Genomic DNA, 16,061 nt, shown 5'->3' with positions numbered 1-16,061 from the left:
CCCCTCCTCCCTCTCAGCTGATACACCCGCCGCGCGGCATCGTGGCGTATCATTGAAAATTCAGCAAAATGCTGCATTCGCCCATAAGACGCACAGCTATTTCTCCCCCACTTTTGGGGGGGAGGGAAGTGCGTCTTATAGGGCAAAAAATACAGTATATATATATATATATATATATATATAGTACTGTGCAAAAGCTTTAGGCAGGTGTGGAAAGAATGTTACAAATTGAGAATGCTTTCAAAAATAGAAATGTTAGTAGCTTAAATTTATTGTGCAGCAGGACAATGACCCCAAATGTACAGTCAATGTCATTAAGAACTATCTTCAGTTTAAAGAAGAATAAGAAGTCCTGGAAGTGATCATATGGTCTCCTCAGAGCCCTGATCTCAACATCATCAAGTCTACCTGGGATTACATGAAGAGACAGAAGGATTTCAGCAAGTCTACATCCAAAGAAAATCTGTGTTTAGGTATCCAGGATGTTTGTAACAATCTCCCTGCTGTGTTCCTTCAAAAACTGTGTGCAAGTCTATCTAAAAGAACTGATGCTGTTTTGAAGGCGAAGGGTGTTCACACCAAATATTTGATTTATTATATATATATATATATATATATGAAGTATACACATGAAGTATACATGATGAAACCATCCATTCTTATATAGTTATAGTTTAGCTTTCAATGAAGGGGAAGTTTGTTCTGCAGAATAATTCCCAAAGGACTGAGGTTTTGAAGCGTTCAAAGTTTGTCATAGTAACACACTGAAATCAGATGAGGAGACAATGGTGTTGCTATCCTCTGCTATTTAAGTTTTGTTAAGCTTTATGCTTATGCTTTAGGAGAAATATATCAAAACAGGTAAAAATGAAAAGTGGATTCTAGCAAATTTTGGAAAATTACTTGCAAAACGACTCTTTTTTTTCCTTTGCACTACTTGTTATGCATTTGCCTAATTGATCTTCCTGTAACTCAACAAGTAGAGTCAGATTATGCTATATAAATTTTTTGAACCACCATTCTCCTCGCTTGATTTAGCTCATGATTCTGCACAACCCTCTTTAGGGGGCCCTCTCTATAACTCTACATGCCTCAACAGTCAAAAAGACTGAACTGAAGACATCCTGAATGGATTGCTCTCCATTCAGAATGCATGGGGATAAAACTGATCAGTTATTTTCCGGTATTGAGCCTATAGGACAGAACTCAATGCCGGAAAATAATAACGCTAGTGTGAAAGTACCCTTAGAGGACAAACCATTTAGTGCACACATGTTACAGTGGACATGCTGTTCTATGGCACAGGTCAGCATGGTGCAGAGCGGTAAAAGCTGAGAAGATTAATATATATTTTTGTGTGATCTAATTCAATATAACTTGCAATTTAGTGATGTAAATCCTTACTTATTTGGGTTCAGTGGGTGTTCTTAGTGATTGACAGTACATCTGCCCCAATGCTATTATTTTATTCATGCTGTTCCAGGAAGAATAACAAAGGAACAGCACAATACAGAATTCTAAGGAAAGGTGTTCTAAAATGATCACATCATGGGGAATACAATTTTTTTACGAAAACAGAAATGACCGAATTCTACTCCTTATTGATGAAGGTCAAACACCCTAAAGCAGCTGTCTGGGATGCTTGTCTATGGATATGAGACTTGGCTATTTTTCTTTGTCATATTCCAAGTGGCTTGTTAAAAAGTTGAACATTGACTCAAAGAATGAAGAAACTGATATGCTGACTCACCCCACAATAACAAGGAAGGTGCTGCTAGGTCCTATTGATCCACCACGTCAACAATGAAAATTATATCAAAACAGCTAGTATGGACCGAGCACTCACATCTAGATTACCAGGTAAAATAACAATTTATTAAAAATTCTAAAACATATAAGCATATAAAATTCCAACAAAAATCTGAGGTAGTTACTACAATTCCAACAATGAAGCTGATGTTGCTGCAGATACATGCAGGTGTATATAGGTGTATATAAGATGGCAAATATAGATGGCAAAATATAGTGTCTTGTTCTAGATAAAATGTCTTGCTCTGGATAAAAATATATTTAGTGCACTTAATACCCCAGGATCCTTAATGGAATATATCGTCCCTTTATAGGGGTATATTCCTTTAAAAGCAAAGTGATTTGACCCGTTTCTAAAAGCTCAACCACAGCATGTGCAAATGTGCAAATATATTGGCATAAATGTTAGTTCTGTAACACAGCGTGGTATGGCATAAAGTCCGGCTCTCTGTGGCGTCCCACTGGGCCTGGACTGCAAATACCACTATTACCTCTCCAGACTATTTTTGTATTTGTTTCTTTTCCCAGTAAGCGGTGCAGGTAAAAAGTGTATCTGTGTCCTCAGCAGTCGTAGGACTTGTGGTATATCACATGCTGTGTCACGTGACGTGAGCTTAAGGGCGGGTGATGGAATGTTCGTTTAGCTAGCCAACAAAGTCCAGTAAAGGATTAAACTTCATGAAAAGGTCCTTCTTGGGTGGGCAGGTATCGACCATACGCGTTTCAGGACTCACTCTTGGCCCCTTATTCAGTGGTAACCTGCCATAATGATCATCCCTCTTTTTTATTGGCAGTCTAGGCCCAGTGGCACGCCACAGAGAGCCGGACTTTATGCTGCACCACGCTGTGTTACAGAACTAACATTCATGCCAATATATTTGGACATTTGCACATACTGTGGTTGAGCTTTTAGAAACGGGTCAAATCACTTTGCTTTTAAAGGAATATACCCCTGTAAAGGGACGATATATGCCATTAAGGATCCTGCAGTATTAAGTGCACTAAATATATTTTTATCCAGAGCAAGACATTTTATCTAGAACAAGACACTATATTTTGCCATCTATATTTGCCATCTTTTATACACCTGTATACACCTGCATGTATCTGCAGCAACATCAGCTTCATTGTTGGAATTGTAGTAACTACCTCAGATTTTTTGTTGGAATTTTATATGCTTATATTTTTTAGAATTTTTAATAAATTGTTATTTTACCTGGTAATCTAGATGTGAGTGCTCAGGTCCATACTAGCTGTTTTGATATAATTGACTCAAAGAAGCCCTTTCTAATAGAGGACACTAGCGAGAAGGTTCTCTTTCTCTGCAAGATACCTCTTTGCATTACAAGTATAAGCAATTCATTCCAACACAATTATCTATAAATCTGATATAGCATGCTTCCTTTGAAAAGGATAGCACAGGCTTCCTTCAAATGCAGAACAGGTCCCCAAATATAATGGCTTGGGTGGGGGGCTAAAAAGTAATTATATATTTTACTGTCAAAATTGTTTGACCTCATACTGCAGTGAGGTTAAATGGCCTAGGCAATGGACTAATTATCATGGCCCCAATTTTAAGGTCAATGAAAAGCTCTTTATGATTGATTATTTTAATATTAATTATTAAATGTTTTTATAGTTTCCATAGATACATATATACTGAGTGGAATTTATTTTTAATTACTTAGCATGCATTCCCACACAATAGATCCCATTTGGCATGCTACCAGTCCTATATACATAATATCACATTTCCAAGTATTAAGAGATTGCATGCCTCGATTTAATAATAAACCAAAAGCATCACAATTAAATGTGTCCATTAGCAATAAAATTGCATCTGCAAAGAGCCACAGAGTGAAGACCTTGCATTTTCTAGATCTCAAGTTCCCTCCAATGTCTTAACTGTTATAGAAAATTTATGCTTGAAAACTAATTGCAGGCATTTACAGGCATGAAATTTTGGACCTATTCCACTTCGAAACTTTCAGAAAATTTAACAAGGCTGTTGCCAGACTTGAGATTTCAGAGGCTATGTGTATTAGTCTGGATTACACATTTTCTGCTTCTTTAATGTGTGTAATATGTCATCAGATTGCTTTACCTGACCCAGTAAAAGTGTCAAGCGATCCATCTCCAGTTGTGGTGGTGGTTTCATTGCTGTTCATTGGCTCTGTTTTGACTGCAAGAAGAGACACTACATAGAAGAATAAGCAGAGATAAGTTTCTTTTTCTAAATTTTCAGCCTAGGCCTCATGCCCATCTTTCACTAGAAATATCAGTTCTCATGCAGTAGAAATATTAGGAAATTTGGGAAGTATAGCGAGTAATAAAGACTTATAAAATCAGACATGCCGTAAGAAATGCTATATACTGGACCCTCTTAGTCATATTTGAGCAGTGAACAACCAATTCCAAGGCATGGAAAATGGAGGCCTTTGTGACTAAATATTTTAATGGAATTCCAGTTGCATGATCTGCACCAAACTTTCCTAACGCACAGTAGTACAGTATAATGCAAGTGAGAGGGGTATTATTAGGTTTTCATTGTATTTTCTAACCAGTGTGAACAATGAAAAATGTAGCTTCTACCAGACATCTCTAGTGTCACTCATGCTGTGGGAATAATGAGAACAAAAAGGTAAAATTCACACATGGCAGATTTGTTGCCGACATTTCTTCAACTGTCCTATTTATTTGACTGAGGAAGAAGGGAGAGCAGTGCTTCATTGGTAGGAACGTAGGGTAAGATGTTAGATTTGCAGGTTAGAGATTCACACCATGAAGGGTTGCGCTGGGAAAACAACACCCAATACAGTATGTAGAACATTGTCATGGTCTTACCTGCTTGCTGCTCTCCTTCGTTTGACATGTGCTGGCGGCCATCTTGGGTCCTGGGTTTCTTGTAGCCTTCCACCCTGCGGCTCCTCCTTCCCCTGGGAGGAGCTGGATGCCTAGCTCATATATATAGGAGGTCTGTGGCTTCAGTTCCTTGCTTGGTCCTCTTGTGTTCACATGCTTCTAAGACTGCTGCTGCTTCTGGTTCCTGATCCTGGCCTCGTCTGACTACCCTGCTGGTTCCTGATCCTGGCTTCGTCTGACTACCCTGCTGGTTCCTGATCCTGGCTTCGTCTGACTACCCTGCTGGTTCCTGATCCTGGCTTCGTCTGACTACCCTGCTGGTTCCTGATCCTGGCTTCGTCTGACTACCCTTCTGGTTCCTGACCTCTGGCTTCGCAAAGACTCTGCTCGGTTTCACCATCCGTTTAGACTTTTGCTTTACAGCTTTATTTTTAATAAAGCCTTCTTATTTTCACTTATCTCTTGTTGTACGTCTGGTTCATGGTTCCGTGACATTAGGACCAAGCCATGAATTCTGACGGTACAGGGCCATCCTCGCTACCCACGCTGGTTGCCAGACTTGATCAGCAGGATCACCTGTTGGGTCGGTTCGCTGTGGCGTTGCAAACCCTGCTTGAACGCACGGCTCATTTCGCTCCCGTTGCCGATGGGTCGGTTGTCGCTCCTGGGCTCGCTCCTACTGCCGCTCCGGTTGTTGCGCCAGAGTCTACCCCGACACCTGTTGTTGCGCCTGCGGTGTTTCGGGGTATGACCGGTTCTGCCCCTCTTCCACAGCGCTTTGGGGGAGAGCCAACTCAGTGCCGAGGTTTCCTTAACCAGGTGGGCATTTATTTCGAGTTGCTGCCACATGCCTTTCCTACTGAGAGATCAAAGGTGGGCTTCTTGATCTCGCTGCTCTCGGACAAGGCCTTGGCCTGGGCCAGCCCTTTATGGGAGAACAACAATCCGGTGGTTGCCGAGTTTTCCGGTTTTGTTGCTTCTCTTCGGAAGGTATTCGATGTGCCGGCTCGTGCTGCCTCTGCTGCGAAGCTCCTTATGTCCATCAGACAGGGTTCACGATCCGTAGCTGAATACGCCATTGAGTTTCGTACCCTGGCAGCAGAGGTGGGCTGGAATAATGAGGCTCTGGTCGCTGCTTTCTCTCATGGTCTCTCGGATGCCTTGAAGGATGAGGTTGCAGCTAAGGACCTACCAGTTGAGCTCGAGTCTCTTATTTCTTTCCTGATTTTGATTGACACCAGACTCAGGGAGAGACCTTCCTTTAAGGAGAACCTGCGGAGGTCTTCTAACAGATTGGTGCCTACGTTTGCTGTCCCACCCGTGCCTCCCTCTCCTCCCACGCCTCCTGGGGATGACTTGTCTGGGGGTGAACCCATGCAGCTGGGGTTTGCTCGCCTGTCCGAGGGGGAGAGGGCACTCCGGAGACGCGAGGGCCGATGCATGTACTGTGGTCTCGGTGGGCATTTTCGGTTGGCATGTCCGAACCGTCCGGGAAACGCTCGTACCCTGAGATCCTGTCGGGGGCAGATCTTGGGTGGAGTCTCCTCGTCCCCGGTTTCCCGTGTTGACAAACCACTGATCACTGTTGTCCTTTCCTGGGTCGGGGGCTCGGTGACGACCCAGGCGTTGGTGGACTCTGGTGCTGGTGGTTTGTTCATTGATAGTGTGTTCGCTGCCGCCAATTCCATTCCTCTGCAGGCTCGAGGTTCCCCACTGGCTCTTGAGGCGATAGACGGCAGACCCCTTCTGCCGCCACACGTGACTCATGAGACCCTTCCAGTGGGAATAGCCATTGGTGCCGTTCACAGAGAGTCGGTCTGCCTCCAGGTTATTTCGTCTCCACACTACTCGGTGGTCTTGGGGTACCCCTGGCTCCAGAAGCATAATCCGACTTTCGATTGGAGATCGGTCGAGATCCTCTCGTGGTCACCGCAGTGTGGGGCTAGTTGCATCCATGGGTCTGTCAAGTTGCTGTGTACTTCCTCGGACTCTCTGTTGCCTCCTGAATACGAGGAGTACCGGGATGTATTCGATAAGGTGCGCGCGGTTGCCCTACCTCCGCACCGCCCATACGATTGTGCCATAGAGTTACAATCTGGTGCCGTTCCTCCTCGTGGCAAAGTCTATCCACTGTCGGTAGCGGAGAATGAGGCCATGGAGGAGTACGTGAGGGAGGCGCTTTCACGCGGACACATTCGCAAATCTTCGTCCCCGGCAGGGGCTGGATTTTTCTTTGTGAAAAAGAAGGGCGGTGAGTTGAGGCCTTGCATCGATTACAGGGGTCTCAATCGCATCACGATCAAGAACGCTTACCCGATACCCTTGATCTCCGAGCTGTTCGATCGCCTTAAAGGGGCCACGGTCTTTACCAAACTCGACCTGAGGGCGGCATATAACCTGGTAAGGATCAAGGCGGGCGATGAGTGGAAGACCGCGTTTAACACCAGGACCGGTCATTACGAATCCTTGGTTATGCCCTTTGGGTTGTGCAATGCGCCCGCAGTCTTTCAGGAATTCATCAACGATGTTTTCCGTGACCTGTTGCAGCAGTGTGTGGTAGTCTATTTGGATGACATCTTGGTATATTCTGAATCCATGGAGGCCCACATTCTGGATGTCAGACGAGTGTTGCAACGGTTACGAGAGAACAAGCTGTTCGGTAAGCTTGAGAAATGCGAATTTCACCGATCCCAGGTAACCTTCTTAGGTTACATCATTTCCGCTGAGGGGTTCTCCATGGATCCTGAGAAGGTTTCGGCTGTCTTACAGTGGCCCCAGCCCAGTGGTCTTCGTTCCCTGCAGCGCTTTTTGGGCTTCGCCAATTATTATCGGAAGTTCATCAGGGACTTTTCCATGCTGGCCAAGCCTCTCACGGATCTGACCAGGAAGGGCAGTAATTCCCAGGTCTGGCCGCTCGAGGCCATCCGAGCTTTTGAGGCCCTAAAGTCCGCCTTTGTGTCGGCTCCGATTCTGTCGCATCCCAACCCTGGGTTGCCCTTTGTCCTCGAGGTGGACGCGTCTGAGACGGGAGTAGGCGCCCTTCTGTCTCAGCGTAGAACACCAGAGGGTCCTCTGCTTCCTTGTGGGTTTTACTCCCGGAAACTGTCTTCCGCGGAGTGCAACTATCAGATTGGTGACAGGGAGTTATTGGCCATCGTGCAGGCCCTTAAAGAATGGAGGCACTTGCTCGAGGGTTCGGTGGTTCCGGTTCTCATCCTGACGGACCACAAGAATCTGACCTACCTTTCTGAGGCCAAGAGATTGACACCACGTCAGGCCAGATGGGCTCTGTTCTTGTCACGTTTTAATTACGTGGTCTCCTACCTACCCGGTTCCAAGAACATCAGGGCGGATGCCTTATCACGGCAGTACTCCGAGCTGTCCAGGGAGGAGTCGATTCCGACTTCGGTCATACCTCCGAATCAGATCCTGGCCGCCATTCGCACCAGCCTGACCTCTCCCCTGGGTGAGCAGATTTTGGCGGCTCAATCTGGTGCTCCCTCTGGGAGACCCAACGGCAGATGTTTTGTGCCTGAGGAGTTGCGCACTCGGTTGTTGCGAACCTACCATAACTCCAAGACCGCGGGGCATCCTGGAAAGAATCAGCTGTCCTGGGCTGTTTCACGTCTGTTCTGGTGGCCTTCCCTACGTTCCGACATCGCCGCATATGTAGCGGCATGCTCCGTTTGTGCCCAGAGTAAGTCCCCTCGGCACCTTCCGTTGGGCCTTCTGCAACCCATAGCCACCGGGGAGCGCCCATGGTCACACCTGGGGATGGATTTCATTGTGGACCTCCCTGCATCCCGAGGCCATACGGTCATTCTCATGATTGTGGATCGGTTTTCCAAAATGTGCCACTGTGTTCCTCTCAAGAAGTTACCCTCTGCACAAGAGTTGGCCACGATTTTTGCCAGGGAGGTCTTCCGGTTGCACGGTTTGCCTAAGGAGATTGTGTCGGATCGGGGGAGTCAGTTTGTGTCCAGGTTCTGGCGCGCCTTTTGCTCCCAGTTGGGGATTCATCTCTCCTTCTCCTCGGCCTACCACCCTCAGTCCAATGGGGCCGCAGAACGATCCAATCAGGCCTTGGAGCAATTCCTTCGTTGCTATGTCTCCGATCACCAAGACAATTGGGTTGACCTCCTGCCTTGGGCTGAGTTTGCCAGGAACACGGCGGTGAACTCTTCCTCTGGGACGTCTCCCTTCATGGCCAATTATGGGTTCCAACCTGCCGTGTTACCGGAGGTATTCTCTCCCCAGGATATTCCGGCTGTGGAGGATCACCTTTCCGTCCTACGTGCTTCTTGGGTACAGATCCAGAAGTCCCTTGAGGTCTCTGCGCAGCGCCAGAGATTCCAGGCTGATCGCAGACGAGCGCCTGCTCCTTCCTACCAGGTCGGAGACCGTGTATGGTTGTCCACCCGCAACCTCAACCTTCGAGTGCCCACTCCCAAGCTGGCGCCTCGCTTTGTTGGTCCCTTCCGAGTGCTTCGCAGGGTAAACCCGGTAGCCTATGCCCTTGCGCTTCCTCCTGGCATGCGGATCTCCAACGTGTTTCATGTCTCCCTGTTGAAGCCACTGGTGTGTAATCGTTTCACTTCCTCGGTTCCTCGGCCTCGTCCGGTCCAAGTGGGCAATCGTGAGGAATATGAGGTGAGCAATATCCTGGACTCACGCCTGGTCCGCGGTCGGTTGCAGTTTTTGGTCCATTGGCGTGGTTATGGTCCAGAGGAGCGTTCCTGGGTTCCCTCCGCAGATGTCCATGCTCCTGCCTTGCTCCGAGCCTTCCACGCACGCTTCCCTCAGAAACCGTTTTGTGCTTCGCGGAGGAGGGGCCCTTGAGGGGGAGGTACTGTCATGGTCTTACCTGCTTGCTGCTCTCCTTCGTTTGACATGTGCTGGCGGCCATCTTGGGTCCTGGGTTTCTTGTAGCCTTCCACCCTGCGGCTCCTCCTTCCCCTGGGAGGAGCTGGATGCCTAGCTCATATATATAGGAGGTCTGTGGCTTCAGTTCCTTGCTTGGTCCTCTTGTGTTCACATGCTTCTAAGACTGCTGCTGCTTCTGGTTCCTGATCCTGGCCTCGTCTGACTACCCTGCTGGTTCCTGATCCTGGCTTCGTCTGACTACCCTGCTGGTTCCTGATCCTGGCTTCGTCTGACTACCCTGCTGGTTCCTGATCCTGGCTTCGTCTGACTACCCTGCTGGTTCCTGATCCTGGCTTCGTCTGACTACCCTTCTGGTTCCTGACCTCTGGCTTCGCAAAGACTCTGCTCGGTTTCACCATCCGTTTAGACTTTTGCTTTACAGCTTTATTTTTAATAAAGCCTTCTTATTTTCACTTATCTCTTGTTGTACGTCTGGTTCATGGTTCCGTGACAAACATGTTGGCATTGCTAGTGCAGCCAGGCTTCTCCCTCAATGCACAATGTGTGAGGTTAGGATACCAGAAGAGAAGAGGATGTGGGATAGGCAGCAGCGCAACCAGTTAAGTCCAAAAGCGTAATTCTTTGAAAAGTATCTTTATTGAAGCTACAGATGTAGTAGAGTTAACACACATGCTTTATAAGATGTGTTATCTAAACTAAATGCATTAAGCAAACACCTTCAATTGCTTTTCAATGGCTTTGTTTATTCTAAACAAAAGTTAAACTAAACCAAAGATCTGTTCATATGTATAACTGTTATAGTGCTAAAAGGTGCCCGGGTTTCATAGATAATGTTTCCTATTTCTATTGAGAAGTCCTAACTGCTTCCAGTGGGAGTTGATGGCATCTGGTGATTTGATCACAGAAACTCAGGTCTATCTATATAGGTTGAACAAATGCCTTTTCATATGTTTGGTAGATATGTAAATATTACTCTAACTGTATATAATAACATAGCTTATTACGTTATTCAGTACTACCAAAAAACATATACAGTAATGTATAATTTGTCAGTGGTAGACAACCACCCTTGCAAAACAGTCATAAATATGCTATGAAAAGTGCTTGTCTTTCTTGCATATATGGTATTTATAACTTTTCTATGCCCTTTATTATGATTGTTATTTATATGATCACATGTATTATTACCATCTTGATAAACATATATGATATATTATGCAAATTAGCATTGAATAAAGATGGTCAAATAACAGGTTTGCTTTGCACAGTTGCTGCTCATTTCCTTGATTTTATGAATTTATTGGGTATCTGAAGGAGCATAAAGTAGTAACAGACACCAAAATTTCAGCAGTACTTGTCAATAAAACCACAATTTATCAGTTGTAGTATGAGGCAAGTGTTGTATGTGCCAGGAGTCCTCTCAATGATATGCATGAACTCAAGACTTCTCCATATCTATGAGCTGCCGCCTCCCTCACCTACCAGCCACTGCATAGGTTTTTCTTTTTATGCACAGTAATAGGAAGAAAGCTGTCAATCAGTGGAAGGGGGTAGAGGGAACCTGCTGCTTATGAATATAAGGACTCCAGGATCACAGGGTGCTCAGCTTGCACTGCACCTGATAAACTGTATTTTTATAAAAGCTACTAAACACTGACAAATATGTGACACAGCGCTATATTTATAGCATAAACCTGGTGAAAGATTCCCTTTAAATTAACATCGTCAAATCATTCCAGTTGACAACCTGTTAAAACTCTTCGGTGCTGCTATACTATGTACTGTATTTGCTTAAAACAAATCTTGTGCTACTTAGCAATCATCACCAGAGACCTAGCCAAATAAAATATCAGCATCAAACATACTGTGTATGCTAAACATATGCAAATTACAATCTAAACATCAAAACTAAGGAACATGTATTTTGTACAAATTGCCTTTCTTATAAAACTCAAAGCTTATAGGGCGGTACATATAGCTCAATTGGCTAATAGAATTAGAGATCTGTTGAGATCATTACTATATTGAGCCACTTATTGACACCTCCACAACTGATCATATTCATCCTTTGAATTTTTCACTTCACATTGTGTCATGTTTTTGCTGAGTAGACTTTCAAAGACAAGAAATCATTGATTGTCAATACACTTCCTGAAAGCACAGGACACCTGATATAGTTTGGCTCCCCTCCCTATCAGAAATTATTGATTTTATTTTTTTTGCCTTTACTGCTTCATGTCTCTCATCTTTCTCTTGGAAATGCCCCATAGATTCTCTATGGGGTTCAGGTCAGGCGAGTTTGCTGGCTAATCAAGCACAATAATCCCATGGTCATTGAACCAGGTTTTGGTACCTTTGGCAGTGTGGGCAGGTGACAAGTCCTGCTGGAAAATGAAGTCACCATCTCCATAAAGCTCGTCTGCGGAAGTGCTCCAAAATCTCTTGGTAGACGGCTGTGTTCACTCTGGACTTAATAAAGCACAGTGGACCAACACCAGCAGATGACATGGCTCCCCAAAAATCAACACAGACTGTGGAAATTTCCCACTGGACTTCAAGCATCTTGCATTGTGTGCCTCTCCATTATTCCTCCAGACTCTGGGTCGTTGGTTTCCAAATGAGAAAGTTGCTTTCATCAGAAAAGAGGACTTTGGACCACTGAGCAATAGACCAGTTCTTTTTTTTCTTTAGCCCAGGTAAGATGCTTCTGATGTTGTTTGTTGTTCAGGAGATGACAAGAGAATTACGACATTTGAAGCCCGTGTCCAGGATCCGTCTGTGTGTGGTGGATCTTGATGCACTAACTCCAGCCTCAGTCCACTCCTTGTGAAAGTCCCCAACACTTTTGAATGGCCTTTTCCTGACAATCCTCTCCAGGCTGCGGTCATCCCTGCTGCTTGTGCACCTTTTTCTTCCACACGTTGCCCTTCTGCATAACTTTCTATTAATGTGCTTTGATACAACACTTTGGGAACATCCAACTTCTTTTGCAATTACCTTTTGATGCTTTCCATCCTTATGAAGGGTATCAATGATGCTTTTCTGCACTGTCAGGTCAGCAGTCTTTCCCATGATTGTGATTCCTATGGAACCAGACTGAGAGACAATTTAACGGATCAAGAACCCTTAGCAGGTGTTATGGATTAATTAACTGACTAGAGTGTGACAATTTGAGCCTAGAATATTGAACCTTTTCACAATATTCTAATTTTCTGAGATTGTGAATTTGGGGTTTTCATAGGCTGTAAGCCATAATCATCCAAATTATAACAAATAAAGGCTTGAAATATCTTGCTTTGCGTGTAATGGGTCTATCTCATATATTAGTTTCACCTTTTAAGTTGCATTACTGAAATACAGTAAATTAACTTTTGCCCAATATTCAAATTTTTGGAGTTTTACCTGTATATTCAATTATTTAACCCCTTAGGGACCCATGATGTACCGGTACGGCATGGTTCCCGAGTCCTTAAGGACCCATGACGTACAGGTACGTCATGTATAGTTCCGATCACCGCCGCCTGGCAGGCGGTGATCGGAACCCGGTGCCTGCTCAAATCGTGGAGCAGGCACCTTGGCTAAATGTGCGGGGGGGTCTCCTGACCTCCCGTGTCGGCGATCGCTGCAAACCGCAGGTAAATTCAGACCTGCAGGTTTGCGGTTTTTACCTGGTGCGGCGGCAGCGGCGGTGGTGCCTTCGGGTCCCAAAGGGGCTGTAGGGGGGACCCGATGACATGGAAGGCAGCCCAATGCCTTCCTGAGGCATCGCACTGCCTTCCGGTGATGAGCCTGTGAGATCCAGCCCCCTGGATCTCACAGACAGGAAGCTGTATGAGTAATACACACAGTATTACTCATACAGCCAATGCATTCCAATACAAAAGTATTGGAATGCATTGTAAAGGATTAGACTCCCAAAAGTTCAAGTCCCAAAGTGGGACAGAAAATAAAGTTTAAAAAAAAGTTGAAAAAATAAAGTTTCCCCCCCAAAAAAATTTAAATTTCAAGCAAAAATAAACAAAAACGTAATTTTCCCCAAATAAAGTTAAAAAAAATTGGTAAATTGGTATACATATTAGGTATCGCCGCGTCCATATCGACCGGCTCTATAAAAATATCACATGACCTAACCCCTGAGATGAACACCGTAAAAATAAAAAAATAAAAACTGTGCTAAATAAAAAAAAATTTGTCACCTTGCATCACAAAAAGTACAACAGCAAGCGATCAAAAAGGCGTTTGCCCACCAAAATAGTACCAATCTAACCGTCACCTCATACCGCAAAAAATGAGCCAATACCTGAGACAATCGCCCAAAAAATAAAAAAAAATATGGCTCAGAATATGGAGACACTAAAACATAATTGTTTTTGTTTTAAAAAAGCTGTTATTGTGAAAAACTTACATAAATAAAAAAAAAGTATACATATTTGCTATCGACGCGTTCATATCGACCGGCTCTATAAAAATATCACATGACCTAACCCCTCAGATGAACACCGTAAAAAATAAAAAATAAAAACTGTGCTAAATAAACCATTTTTTGTCACCTTACATCACAAAAAGTGTAATAGCAAGCGATTAAAAAGTCATATGCACCCCAAAATAGTGCCAATCAAACTGTCATCTCATCCCGCAAAATATGAGACCCTACCTAAGATAATCGCCCAAAAACTGAAAAACTATGGCTCTCAGAATATGGAGACACTGAAGCATGATTTCTTTTTGTTTCACAAATTATATTATTGTGTAAAACTTACATAAATAAAAAAAAGTATACATATTAGGTATCGCCGCGTCCGTATCGACCGGCTCTATAAAAATATCACATGACCTAACCCTTCAGATGAACACCGTAAAATTTTTTAAATAAAAACTGTGCTAAATAAACAATTTTTTGTCACCTTACATCACAAAAAGTGTAATAGCAAGCGATCAAAATGTCACACGCACCTCAAAATAGTGCCAATAAAACCGTTATCTTATCCTTCAAAAATCATACCCTACCCAAGGTAATCGCCCAAAAACTGAAAAAATGATGTCTCTCAGACTATCGGAACACTAAAACATGATTTTTTTTGCTTCAAAAAAGAAATCATTGTGTAAAACTCACATAAATAAAAAAAAGCATACATATTAGGTATCACCGCATCCATGACAACCTGGTCTATAAAAATATCACATTATCTAACCTGTTAGATGAATGTTTTAAATAACAAAAGATAAAAACGGTGCCAAAACAGCTATTTCTTGTTATTTTGCCTCACAAAAAGTGTAATATAGAGCAACCAAAAATCATATGTACCCTAAACTAGTACCAACAATAATGCCACCCTATCCCATAGTTTCTAAAATGGGGCCACTTTTTTGGAGTTTCTACTCTAGGTGTGCGTCAGGGGGGCTTCAAATGGGACATGGTGTCAAAAAAAACAGTCCAGCAAAATCTGCCTTCCAAAAACCATATGGCATTCCTTTCCTTCTGTGCCCTGCCGTGTGCCGGTACAGCTGTTTACGACCACATATAGGGTGTTTCTGTAAACTACAGAATCAGGGCCATAAATATTGAGTTTTGTTTGGCTGTTAACCCTTGCTTTGTTACTGGGAAAAATGGATTAAAATGGAAAATTTGCAAAAAAATAGAAATTCTGAAATTTCATCTCCATTTTCCAATAACTCTTGTGGAACACCTAAAGGGTTAACAATGTTTGTAAAATCTGTTTTTAATACCTTGAGGGGTGTAGTTTCTTAGATGGGGTCACTTTTATGGAGTTTCTACTCTAGGGTTGCATCAGGGGGGCTTCAAATGGGACATGGTGTCAAAAAAAACAGTCCAGCAAAATCTGCCTTCCAAAAACCGTATGGCATTTCTTTTCTTCTGCGCCCTGCCGTGTGCCGGTACAGCTGTTTACGACCACATATGGGGTGTTTCTGTAAGCTACAGAATCAGGGCCATAAATATTGAGTTTTGCTTGGCTGTTAACCCTTGCTTTGTAAAAGTAAAAAAAAATATTAAAATGGAAAATCTGCCAAAAAAGTGAAATTTTGAAATTGTATCTCTATTTTCCATTAATTCTTGTGGAACACCTAAAGGGTTAACAAAGTTTGTAAAATCAGTTTTGAATACCTTGAGGGGTCTAGTTTATAGAATGTGGTCATTTTTGGGTGGTTTCTATTATGTAAGCCTCGCAAAGTGACTTCAGACCTGAACTGTTCCCTAAAAATTGGGTTTTTGATTTGCTTCTAAACTTCTAAGCCTTGTAACATTCCCAAAAAATAAAATATCATTCCCAAAATGATCCAAACATGAAGTAGACATATGGGGAATGTAAAGTAATAACTATTTTTGGAGTTATTACAATGTATTATAGAAGTAGAGAAATTGAAACTTGGAAATTTGCAATTTTTTACAAATTTTTAGTAAATTTTTTATAAATAAAAACGATTTTTTTTTTACTTCATTTTACCAGTGCCATGAAGTACAATATGTGACGAAAAAACTGTCTCAG

The 16,061-nt window shown here is 43.4% G+C and overlaps 1 protein-coding gene across 12 annotated transcripts in view; it reads right to left on the bottom strand.

The window, feature by feature from the left end:
• The window catches only part of EYA4 (EYA transcriptional coactivator and phosphatase 4), a 390,423-nt gene that overhangs the window by 153,593 nt on the left and 220,769 nt on the right, over positions 1-16,061 (bottom strand). For 8 of the 12 annotated variants that reach the window (XM_040429159.1, XM_040429165.1, XM_040429163.1 and 5 more), the window contains one exon: positions 3,914-4,006. The exons of 3 other annotated variants lie outside the window; for them this stretch is intronic. In XM_040429159.1, coding sequence (XP_040285093.1) covers positions 3,914-4,006 — 93 coding nt within the window. The remainder of the gene's footprint in view (positions 1-3,913; positions 4,007-16,061) is intronic. One more of the 12 variants, XM_040429162.1, reaches the window with a different exon arrangement.

The sequence above is a fragment of the Bufo bufo genome, chromosome 4 (genome assembly GCF_905171765.1).
Source record: "Bufo bufo chromosome 4, aBufBuf1.1, whole genome shotgun sequence".
Classification (NCBI taxonomy): Eukaryota; Metazoa; Chordata; class Amphibia; order Anura; family Bufonidae; genus Bufo; species Bufo bufo.
Note: the sequence above shows the minus strand (reverse complement) of the source record. Positions and strands in the feature narration are given on the sequence as shown.